Source organism: Verticillium alfalfae, genomic scaffold (assembly GCF_000150825.1).
Source record: "Verticillium alfalfae VaMs.102 supercont1.2 genomic scaffold, whole genome shotgun sequence".
In the NCBI taxonomy this organism is placed as follows: domain Eukaryota; kingdom Fungi; phylum Ascomycota; class Sordariomycetes; order Glomerellales; family Plectosphaerellaceae; genus Verticillium; species Verticillium alfalfae.
Window position 1 is genome coordinate 2,849,384 of NW_003315037.1, and position 11,554 is coordinate 2,860,937.

Here is an 11,554-nt window from a genome sequence, read left to right on the forward strand (position 1 = left end):
ATGCCGTGGCAGGTATGTACATGAGGGAAGAGGGCAGCGAGACCGGCGATACCGGCCATGACTATGTGGAAGACGCTGAGGGCCTGGCCAGCGTTCTCGTTGGAAGAGGTGACCTGGGCGGGCGCAGACGACGTCGTGGAGACGGAGACGATGTCGCTGGTGGCGCTGGGGATCTCAGACGTGATGGTCGCGTTGCGCGTGGCAGTCCAGGTGGCCGTCTCGACGACCTTGGCGAGCATGATGGTCTGGGTCAGGGTGACGGTGGCCGTCGTGGTCGAAGTGTCGTACTTATCGTCCTTGTCGTCCTCACCCTGGGCCATGGCCAGGGCGGGAAGGAAGATGGCGCTGAAGAGCGTGGTGGCCTTCATGTTGATGGTGGATGATGGGACGTTTGGTAGTTGTAGGCGCTATCAAAGCGGCGTCGTAGTCGTCGTAGATACAGGGTATGTCTGATGAGCCCCAAAGAAAGAGGAGGGTGATCGTCAAGATATGTCCAAAGGAGGGCGTGAAAGTCTTGTGCTTTCAGATAGTCCAGTCTGGGGATGCTGTTTCCAAATCTCTCAAAGATAGTGTGGCCCTGGCGACGTGTATATGCTCCGGGTGGGCGCAGTGTCCAGATATCGAGTCGACGATGTGGAGAGGCTGAAGGGGGCCGAAACGGCAAAGTGGGCTGTTTGTGTATAAGTGAGGTTGTTTCGCGAGGGTCCTGATGCGCTCGAGCGTGAACCGCGGCTGAGACTTTGCCAACGAAGTCTGTGTGTTGTTGAAGTAGACGGAGGTTTGAGGTGAGGTGAGGGTCGCGAGAGTTGAGCAGTGAAAGGAGCAGCGCAAGCGCGGGTCTATGAGGGAAATGGAGGCGAGGCGCGGGTTAAAGTGGCTTCAGACGCGGGAAGAGAAGGACTGGACGAGGGAGGTGTGGGTGGGCGGGAGTCAAAGGAAGGTGTAGTGAGTGGATGGTGTGGGTGGGCGAGGTGGGTTGGGAAATGACTTTCTTCACGGCATCTTGGATCGGAGGAAGGGGGGGCGAAAGACACTACCACCACAGCAACCAGTCTAGGCGAACCCACACGCAGACGTTAGTTAGGCGCGACGGGTATCTGGGACTGGACTGGAAACCGCCCAGCAGGTACCCCAGCAGGAGCAGGAGCAGGAGCAGGAGCAGGAGCAGGAGCAGGAGCAGGAGCAGGAGCAGTGTGTGGTGGGCAAGGTGGGCAAGCAGGGAAGGCACGCGAGACGTTGTGCCAGGGCCTCGGTGCGACAGAAACCAACAAGCAGGGCCGAGTGGTGGGTGTGGAACCCCTGCCAAATGCTGCAAGTGCCTGCAAGGTACCCGACCGCATCCCCCCCCTGTCCGTCCTCGAGCCCAGACCTTGGATGTCTCGATACTTGCTGTCTCGCCCAGAGTCCCTGTCAAAGGAAAGTAAGTGTACATCAATGTCGCAGAGGCGGGGGAAATGAGAAGGCACCTCAGTCCCAGCGTTTGTCCTGCGTTTCGCGGTTTGCAGGCCATGTACCGGCCGTCATGCTGTCATGGGTGGGTGCTCGCTAGCACACACGTCGTCGGGCGCTGTACCTCCATTGTACATTGTGCGCCGGTGAGTCGCAGTGAGCGCTGGCGAACAAAGGGCGGAAACCATTTCGCTCAATTGATCGCATGTCTCGACCTGACGGCTGTATTGCGCCCGACGTCACTAGAAGCGAGTCATTTTCTATTTCTCCTGGTCGCCGAACCTGCCTAGTTACAAGTACCAACGGACCTAGATTCAGATGGCATGTCTGCTCGGAGATGAATGAAAGCCCTCGTGAGCACGCTCATTAGACGCTTTTTATCCCAAATTGACGCCATTCACAGAATTGGGCAGCTCATCTTGTGAAGGCGCCTCATGCGCACCCACGAGCCCACGAGTGCACGAAGCCCACCAGCCAACGAAGCCCACCCCCCCTCAAAGGGCGCTCTGCACAATTTCCGACGTTGAACCTGCTGTCCCTCATTGGCCTCCAGGTACCGCCCTGTACCTGGTTGTGCCTGGTTCCTGGCGCTAGGCCTGAAGTGACCCGTGAGTGGTCACCTGTGGGTCTGTGCAGCAAATTTCTGATCAAGATCTCCCGCACTTTCTGCTGTACACGGTACACCTTCTGACAACCGCGCATCACACGTCAGGGAAGGTAACGGGGGAGGTAAGGTAAGGTACCTAGGGAAGGAAGGTACAGTGGTATCCGTTCCTTCCCGGCTTTCCATCGCTCCTGCCCCTCCCCCCTAGCCTCGTTGTCCGGCGAAGATCATCCTTTTGCGGAGGAGGGGGAGGGGCCTCGCCCTCTCTATTGCTGTGCAGACTCTGCTTTCCCAGCTCGCCCGCGTGCCCACATGCCCACACCTACCCACAACATCCCGAAGTGACAAAGGGTTGACAAGTCAGACTTCCAATCGGCAATCGACAGGCTGCAGTAGTCACCACCACCGTCGGGAAATCTCTGATCTGCCAACTCTGTTTGCAGACCGATTGAAGATTTTTTTTTTCTGTCTCGCAAGTGGCGATACTTGCGGCGACTCTTGGCCCTCAATCGAAGCGTCTCGACCTTGGCTCGACTCATGGTCGGCTGGACCCGACCGCGAAACGTCTTTGTGCCGCTGTCGTCCCTCCGTCGTCGCAAAGTTTGTCTCCTGGGCACCCAAGGCACCTCCCCGCCCCCCCCCCCCTTTTCCCGCGTAATTGTTTAAACGGAGGGGGCTGCAGAATATTCCAGACTGAGACTTTCTTCCACCCCGTCCACGGGGCGACGACGAGACAAGACGCGTTGCGGCCATGGTCACCCTTGGGTCCCGACGTAGCACCATCGTGACACCAGCGTCTGCGCGCCCAAGCCCTCCCTCGCCGTTCTGTTTGTCTCTCCTTGGTCTCGAGAATTGCCGTCACTCTGCCTTGGCCCACACCGCACAATGCGCCGACAGCACCACTACCCCTGGTCGATCGCCCGCCAGTTCATTGGCTGTCGGCTGCTTCACCTGAATCGTGGCCAGGCCTAAAAGCCGAGCCACCACTGGATCACTGAATCACAGGTATTGCGTGCGCCCTTGGCTCATCCCCAGCAGGTCTATACGTCAGTGACCACCAACGTCGCAGCGTGTACAAACGCCGCAAAACGTTCCGACAAGGGCGTCAGACAAAGCATTAGCGGGCCTGTCTCGACTTTGTGGTCTGTGGCGCTCTCGCTCTGCCGCCCTTCGCTGTTGTCATGATGAACCCTCGACTCGGGACACACCGCCTGGTCCCTCCCTGGGTATGCAGACGCTGTGTCGCGTTGCGTTGTCCCTTGGCTTTCATCGTTGGTCAAGTCGTCGCCACGTCGACTGGCTTTCCAGCCAGTCACGCTGGCAACCGCTGTTGTACAGTCGTCGAGAGTGATAGAGCTGAACAGCGTGACTGGATCGTGGCCATAGATGGGTCCCCGACGGCATGCTCCTTTCAGCAGGTGTCGCTTCTTCAACGTTCTGACAAGTTCTTTGCGTGCTACTCTCATTCCAGAGTCACAAAGTACTAGCATACCTCGCTTTGTCGGGAACTTGTCATCATTCCGCGCGAACCCAATAGGCAGGTCTCACCGTATGAAGAGAATGGACGGGGACCCCGTTTCCAGTTGTCTTCGACCCTTGGGCGAGAACCCTGAAGTTCGCCAAGGTCGGAAAACACGCGACGAAATGGCCTTGGTCAGGTCGTCTCGGCACTGTGCGATCATAAACTACAGGTAGGTCTGTTCGTAGGCAACTGGATTCGTCTTTGGTCGTCGTACAAGTCCTGAGTCGTCGTGTGCACATCCGCCCTGGCTTCCTGCGGCAGGCACGTTGGCGTTTAGGAGTGTCAGAACATACCCACTGAGGTCATGCTTGATGGCAGATACATCGTCAGTTATCGCTGCATTCCTGGCACGGTGCTTCCCCGCGCCGATGCTATCGAGGCGACAGAAATGTAGATGACGCATAGCCTGTGAAATATTTCGAACGCTAGCCATTCGGACTAGTTCGGTATCCAACGCGTTCTTTCAGTTCCATTCGGGTCACGACGCCACCACGGAACGTCGTACCGCTTCTCCAGACAACTTGGGCCAGCCTTTGAGGTGCGTAGGGTTCGCCACGATCGAGGCACATGTCATGTCTTGGCATGAAAACGACCACGAAAGCAGACCGCGAAGTATGTTTTCTGTCTCTTGGACTTTGCCCTGCTGGTCTATCAGCCACTCTGGGTATGTCTATTCCTCTGTGTAGATCGACGCCATCGAAGGGTGGGCTGAGGCAGAAATGCTTTTATGCGTACGTGTTTGCGAGAAGCTGTAAAGCTTGTCTCAATCGATCCCAGTCGATCCTGCGAGGTTTGTCGTTACCTTTGCGGCATGTCTATCTGTGACTCATATGGTTACAATTATGAGACCAAGACGAGGACAAAATGAGTCCAGTCCAACGCATTGATGAAACCTTTGATGGAAGGGCCAAAACATGTCGTTCTGAGTGTAAACCGTGACTGATATTCCTAAACCTCCCAGCTTCATCTCGACACCTTGAGAGACGGCTCATTCAAGTACGAGCAAGCGGGCATCGCCTGTAAATCACATTCATGTACATGCCTGAGAGAGCTATTGCAGGATCTATCGAAGGTTTGGCGGGGTAATTCATTCATTATTTGCCGCGAACTACGTAGCATTGTCAAAATGCTACCACCTTTGACCCTATTTGAAATTTTAGAGCCCAGTAACAAAAGTTCAAGAACCTGACCCACCAGCGCATGTTCCAGCTCCAGTCTGATGAATCCTCCGACATGAGTTGCAAGGCTTGGTCCTTGGCTGTGATGATGGTCCTGATGGAGTCCGTCACTGCAAACTCAATCTGGTAGTCGAGAAGGGGCTGTTCTATGCGTGGCTCGACATCAAATCACACCAGCTGCAAATCTTGAGACGGGTAATCAAAGGGTCTCGAACGTGACTCCTTCTTTCTGCTGTTCAAAGGTTGCAGGCACGAAGACCTCCAGTCCGCCACGCCAGGTACCTTCCGACAGTCGACGATCGCCCGGTCCACCTTGTGCGTACTGACTGTGACTGAGCCGGATAAACTGGAAAGTTCAAGCCTTGTCTTTCACAGTTGACGTCGCGACCGCCAAACATGTGTCCACCAATGTCAAAGCTCCACCAGCCGTAGCCAATGTTGGAAGTGGCGGTCGTGAATTCTGGCTGAAAGTCGAGAAACTTTCACGACAAGACCGTGTCGCCCGAGAGATCGACGGCGTACCGATGGTTTCCGGGCCTGGCGTACCGCGCGAAGATTAACGGGCACTGGGCGAGGGCGTTGTCGAGGTAATGGTTCAGGAGCCACATGGATCGATGCTCGGGGTCGTTGGGTGCTCGACCTGCTGCCAGTCGATCCACCAGAAGTCCCAAGCTTCGTTCTTGATTTTTAGGTGAAGCATCTCAAAGTGTGCCTATATATAGGCTTTATCCACCAGATCAAATTGAATTGGCAGCCTGTGCTTGTTTTGATATCCCATTGCAGCCACCATTTCATCATGTTGGTCTTCGAAAGCGTGTAGGCTGCCAGCGGGGTGATCACTAATGGTCACCTTGAGACGTCTCTCTCGCATCTCGTGGAATGCCTTGGGGTCTGGCATGAGCTTGCAATCCCAATAGTAGCTCGCCCAGCCCACCGTCGTGACTTTTTCATCGTCAACCGGATGCCAGTCCATATCCCGCACGGCAATTGTCAGTGGAATGAAGGCCTTGACTGGGCACAACAATGACATTGCAGTAGGGCATAACTGTATTGTGAACCTCTTATCAGTAGTCATTGGGCAGATTGCAGCCACCATCACTCCTGTATCACTTTATATCTGTGCCGCTGTGTATACTGATGGTCCTTACTTCGGCAGCTTTGCCTTGTGAACCACGAGGCTCACGCGCTGAATGATGAATGTATTCTGGAAAGATGATGGTGAAATATGCTGGCAATCACATACTACCTATTCAAGGTGCTTCATTCTGGATTCCGCTCTATCTCATTCCGTGACAGTCTCAAATACTTTTCTGGCGTTTTCGGCGGACGCGTGTTGATATGAATGGAAACGACTAGGTTTACACTAGGACCAGGGTCTGATTCAAAGTGCATTTTGAGAGATCATTTTGAGGGTTGAATGACAATGCAAGGGCACGAAAACTCGCACTCATGAGTAAAATTTCCTGCAATTTATCCCCCTTTCCACAAATGCGGACTGTTGAACCCGCTCCTTCCTAACCCCTTCACAGGTCGCGAGCCGCAAAGATCAAATCCAGAGGCCAAATCTCCCTCCACAAACGAACCATGCGGATCAAGCGCATGAAGTCGAGGCATATCCGCTTTTGCGACCTCCTCAAATTTCTTATCGTCGAGTCCAACCAAACCATTTCCCGACGACTGATGGGAACTTCTGTGCCCGGAGAGGAGGCCCCGGTACCAGAACAGGTATACGTATACTGGTCCTAGGATCCATGGATGCAGGCTTCGAAACTTGCGGAAGCTCGCAGGGCAACCCCACAATAGCAGGCGCAATTGAACCACGATACATCCTGACTGGATCCGCCTTGTTCACAGAGTCCATTTGATTGCGAACTGTGATCCCGTTTTGCAGTGGCTTTTTAGGGCCGAGGAAGTTCAAGACGCTGGCTGTGCTCCATGTGTGGACGGTGTTCGTCCTGTTAGCTGACAATGTCGATGTGAACAGTGACATGGCTAGTCTTTGGATCGATGTAAGAGTACGCATTCACGATGTGAAAGACAGAAAGATTCCTGACTCGATAGGTTGCGACAGTAGTTTCTGAGGTTGAACCAGAGCCATTGGAACTAGGGGCACTCTGAGACGTACTGCTTGCCATCACTTTGGTCCAGGATGTAGAGCGTGGTTGGTGAATCATGCTCACAGACCACCTCGCTGAAGAGATACAGAGCTGATTGGAAAATTGGCAGCCCAAGGGTAACTTATGTTGACACAAGACGGATATTCGCTGCCCAGTCGCAGGGACGACGGCAAACACCGCGGCTTTAACATCGACACGCGCGATACAAGTATTTTTGGTAGGACAGGCCCAGGCTTTCCCACCTTGCTGGACCCTTTCAGACAAGGTTCTAGGATAAGACGGCGAGGAGGGGGTCAGGACCAGAGGTAACCTCAGGAGTGATCAGCCCGCGGTAGATCCCGAACACTTATCATTTTGTTATGCTGTCACTTTTTGATAAATGCTCTTGTTCAGTAACTCAGTGGAGGAAAGTATTGATTTATTGACCCACACTCGCAGCAGTCTGTAAAAAAGGTGTCAGAGACCTAGATAGCTATATCTGTCTATACTTTCTAGCTTTCAGATATTGTTTGCGCGACCGCTTTGTACTCTGTATTAGGCAGACTTCAATTCCAAGCGACCTCTGACTTCTACATCGTCACTGGAGACCCCTCCAAACCAAGACTATAGCTAGCAACTCTTGCCTCCCTTATGGCTTTGGAAATCTATGCAACAAAGCTGGCGCTGTTCTCGTGTCCGCGACTCCGCTTCACTGTCTGCATGAGAATTGCGGCACGGCATATGAGCCAGCAATTGCTGGAGTCTGTTGCTGTCATCATGTGCTTTGTCTTCCACTGTCGCAATATTCTAGCGGGATGTGTTTACTATTTTTTCTGTACCAGGTGCTAGAACTACCGCAAGACCTGGTGATCAAGAAATAATGTTCCCATGAGCCGCATGACCTCTTCGAAAACTTTTCCAGGGACAGGGCATGCATAATGGCACTTGAAAAGTATATTAAAATCCACTGGGTGTGGAATGTATGTACAAAGGAACTCTACATTGACCGACGGAGCGGTATGGCTGCAGGAATATAGCCTCACCTGATCACATCAAATAGCGTCGGGAAACGCCATGCGGCCCTCCGTGGCCAGCTCAAATATCAGCTCTGTCCACCGTGACCTCAGGCAAAGCCGCGTCTCCCTGGCCGAAAACACCACCATCGCCCCCCCTCAAGACGAGATCAGCAAAGTCACCAACGATACCAGCCACGATCTCGCTCGCACGACCAAACGCCAAGGTTCCGATCTTGAGACTGCAGCAGCGCAGCGGCGTCTTCGGGCAGCTCGAGGTCCAGCGTCTTGACGAGGGTCGGAAAGTCCGTGAATGAGGCGTGCACGGTGCCGTTGACGGCGAGCTGGGCCTTGGGCCCCCGTAGCGCGGCGTAGAAGGTGTCCCACGTCGCGTCTTCCTCCTCATGACCGGGGCGGCCGACGAGGGCGAATGGGCCGGAGACGCCGGCGCTGAGAACGGGTTCCGGGAGGAGGCCGTCAATGTTCATGCCGGCCACGAAGCGTGAGTCTGTGAGCATGGCGGAGGCGGCGGTGGCGCCGCCGAGGGAGTGGCCCATGATCAGCGGGGCGGAGGTGTTGATGCCTGGGGTCGGGGTATTCAGGAGGTGGGTTAGGAGGAAGGATGCGTCCTGGGCGCGGACCTGGGTGAGCTTGCCGATGGCGACCATGTCATCGGTGTCTATGTTCGCGGCGGGGTAGACCTCGCCGTCGGGGAACTCAACATAGTTGGCGTCGTAGGGGTGGTCTATGGTGACGACAGCGAAGCCGTGGCTGGCGAGCTCTCGGGCCATGGCGCCATAGAGGAGGCGGGGGTTGCCCCAGCCGGGTGAGAAGATCACAAGGGATAAGTGGCAGAAGGGGGGCGGCAGGGCGAGGTTCTGGCGACGCAGAAGTCCAGCTCGAAGGAGGAAAAAGTGCCGTTGGGCAGGCCGACTGCGACACCGAGCTGATCGTACGCCTCGGCGACGAGGGGAGTCATGTAGGGAACGATCTTGTTATTGCGACAGGGTGTCTGAGTTTCATTGACAGGGAGAAATGTCGATATCAGGATACGGCGAGCATGCGTAGCATTAGCCGGAGCGTACGGGTCGAGGCGGCTCTTGTCGGTGAGCGGCGTCACGGACATGGAGACGGCGAAGGGGCCGGTAGGAGGGGCAACGAGGATAGCCTGGGCCGTAGAGGCGAGAGCCACAAGGTTGATAATCGACTTCATGGTGTAAGACAGGTGAAAGAAAGCGAAGTTTGGAATTGTCCAGAGGGAGATGAAATATTGAAGTGAAGCCTTGAATGATAGGATAGTTGTGATTCTGGTGTTTGGATGAGGCTGAAACCAACCCCAGTGGGCGCGACACCCATCATCTTATACTCTGCTTCTCTGGTGCCTGATTCCCTTCCTCACGATGATGTCCAATGTTGGCCGCAACGTTGATGCCATTTCGGGCGAGGTCTGGTGGAGTGAGCGTCGAGGCTCGGCGCGGGTGTCCGAGTCAGGGGTAAGATGAGCGGAGAATTTCGAATACCGGCAGCCCTGCAAGCCATATCTCATTGGATCAGCTCTAGCGCCGCTCAAATGCTTCCGAATCGGGTTTCGCGCTGACCCGCAGTTTGCCGTCCGGCCTTCGTCTTGGGCCTCAGTTCGTAAGGTCAAAGTCCGACTTCACTTGGCAAGGGTGTCATGTCATCAGGTGACAGGATGACAGGCGGATGCCGATACACGGAGCTCTGCAGATTTGTATCCATTAACAAGCCTTGACGCGATGCTTTTTCCCTTTCAGGAACCATTCTCGCGATGCTAGCCGGGCCTTTCGATTTGCGGACTCGCCGTTCGCGGTGTACGCAATGCGTCAAGTCGCACTCCAAGGTATGTTGAACACATTTGCCGTGTGATGTTTTTGCTTGTGTGTCAGGTAACTAGGTAGTGGATGTGAGTCGAGGTTCTGGAAGACACAAAGAGGCATGCCACACGCATCATCATGCCATGCCCAGAACCCTCAGCCACACACTGCTGCATGCCTCTGCCGGCATGATAGACATGGTTCGAAGACTGACACTCCCAGTGCTCCGGGTCGAACCCCTGCACCAGCTGCCTCAAGCGCAAGCTCACCTGCGTCTTCCCCAGCCAGACGACAGCCAAGCGAGGAAAGGCCATTACCCTCGACCAGGGCAAACACCTCACGCAGATCACCTTTGCCGTCTCCTCCTCCTCGTCATCCTCCTCCTCAACGCCCCCCGTCGTCTTCACCCCCTCCCCGTCACCACCCCTGCCCGACCCGACAGCCCACGCCCTCTCCCTCTTCACAGTCTTCATCACGCGCAACAGCTTCACGGGCCAGCCGATGACCTACCTCGCCGACCTGCCGCCCCTGCTCAGCCCGTCCTCGCCCCTGCTCCCGGCCCTGCACGCCCTGGCCAACCTGCAGCTCCGCCGGCCGCGGCCCGCCCTCGAAGCCTACGGCGCAGCCATCGTCTCCCTGCGCCACACTCTTGCCTCCGCGCCAGCCGCCTCCGTTCCGACGAGCGGCGCCGCCACCCCGGCTTCCGCCGCCGACGCGACGCGTACGACCGTCCTCTGGACAACCTTCCTCCTCGGCCTCTTCGAGCTCATGACCGACGCCTCGGGTGCGGGCTGGGTACAGCACATGGTGCACGGCACGGCGCGGGCTCTCGTGGCGCTGGGGCCCGCGGCGTGCTCCGCCCGCAGCAGCAGCGCCGTGGGGCGTTTCTTCCTGCAGGTGCGGGCGTTCGAGGCCTGCCGCGCCGTCATCTTCAACGAGGTCTCGTTCCTGGGGGAGGACAGCTGGCGGGCCGTCTTTGGGGGGCAGACGGAGGAGGATGCCGTGCTGGATGTCATTGTGCGCTGTTCGGGGCTGCGTGTTCGGTGAGTTGCGGCCTGTTGAAGCCTTCTTCATTCTTTCTCTCTCTCTCTCTCTCTCTCCCTGTCTTCTCTGTCTCTGTCTCTCTTTGTCTCTCTCTCTCTGCCTCTCTCTCTCTGCCTCTCCTGTTCTCTTTGCCTCGCTTCTGGCAGAGTTACTGACGTCTCAGAACATCCGACTTCATCGAGAACCTGACAGACCCCCCCTCCCCCTCCAACACACTCACAGCACTCACCCTCGCAGACGAGGGCGCAACGCTGCGCGCCGCCCTCGAGGCGGCCCCGGCCTGCTCCCTCCTCACCAGGCTTCTCGTAGCGGCGACGAGCATCTATCTCTCGGGCAACTACGACTACGACCTGCCGGCGTGGCGAGGCCTCGGCGTGGCGGTGCCGACGCTGCCGGTACGGACGGTCAAGACGCACTGCGAGACCATCGTGGCGTGTGCGCGTGAGGCGCTGAAAGAGAGAAGCCTGTCGCCGCTGTTGCTGCTGTATCCGCTGCGCGTGGCTGGCGCGCGAGCCTGGACGGTCGAGGAGCAGGTGCTGGTCGATGGGTTGCTGACGGAGGTTGGGCGGGAGTTTGTCGTGGCGGAGGCGTTCCTGGGGGAGTTGAGGGAGATTTGGCTGGTGCGGAACGAAATGGCTGCCCTGGTTGGGACTGGGGTTGCATGACGATCATATGTACAGGTGTTGATGCTAGATATATACAACCCGTATGGTGACATGAAAGCCCTGAGCGCTAGCTACACAGAGATGCATACCCATAAATACAGCTTTCAAACGCAAGCTAGATACGCCCATGCTCATAGTTGCCCCTGAC

General features: G+C 56.2%; 3 protein-coding genes across 3 annotated transcripts; 1 reads left to right on the top strand and 2 right to left on the bottom strand.

Annotated features, from left to right (window-relative positions):
* Positions 1-5,348: 5,348 nt before the first annotated feature.
* On the bottom strand, positions 5,349-5,453 carry VDBG_02345 (glycosyl hydrolase; the record flags this gene model as incomplete). The annotated part of the gene is made up of 1 exon (XM_003008111.1): positions 5,349-5,453. The coding sequence occupies one exon, from the start codon at positions 5,451-5,453 to the stop codon at positions 5,349-5,351; it is 105 nt and encodes a 34-aa protein (XP_003008157.1).
* Positions 5,454-8,041: 2,588 nt separating this feature from the next.
* On the bottom strand, positions 8,042-9,075 carry VDBG_02346 (PAF acetylhydrolase family protein; the record flags this gene model as incomplete). The annotated part of the gene is made up of 2 exons (XM_003008112.1): positions 8,042-8,760; positions 8,916-9,075. The coding sequence occupies 2 exons, from the start codon at positions 9,073-9,075 to the stop codon at positions 8,042-8,044; spliced, it is 879 nt and encodes a 292-aa protein (XP_003008158.1).
* Positions 9,076-9,262: 187 nt separating this feature from the next.
* Positions 9,263-11,406, top strand: VDBG_02347 (conserved hypothetical protein; the record flags this gene model as incomplete). The annotated part of the gene is made up of 4 exons (XM_003008113.1): positions 9,263-9,355; positions 9,778-9,786; positions 9,920-10,740; positions 10,905-11,406. The coding sequence occupies 4 exons, from the start codon at positions 9,263-9,265 to the stop codon at positions 11,404-11,406; spliced, it is 1,425 nt and encodes a 474-aa protein (XP_003008159.1).
* Between the last annotated feature and the right edge of the window lie 148 nt (positions 11,407-11,554).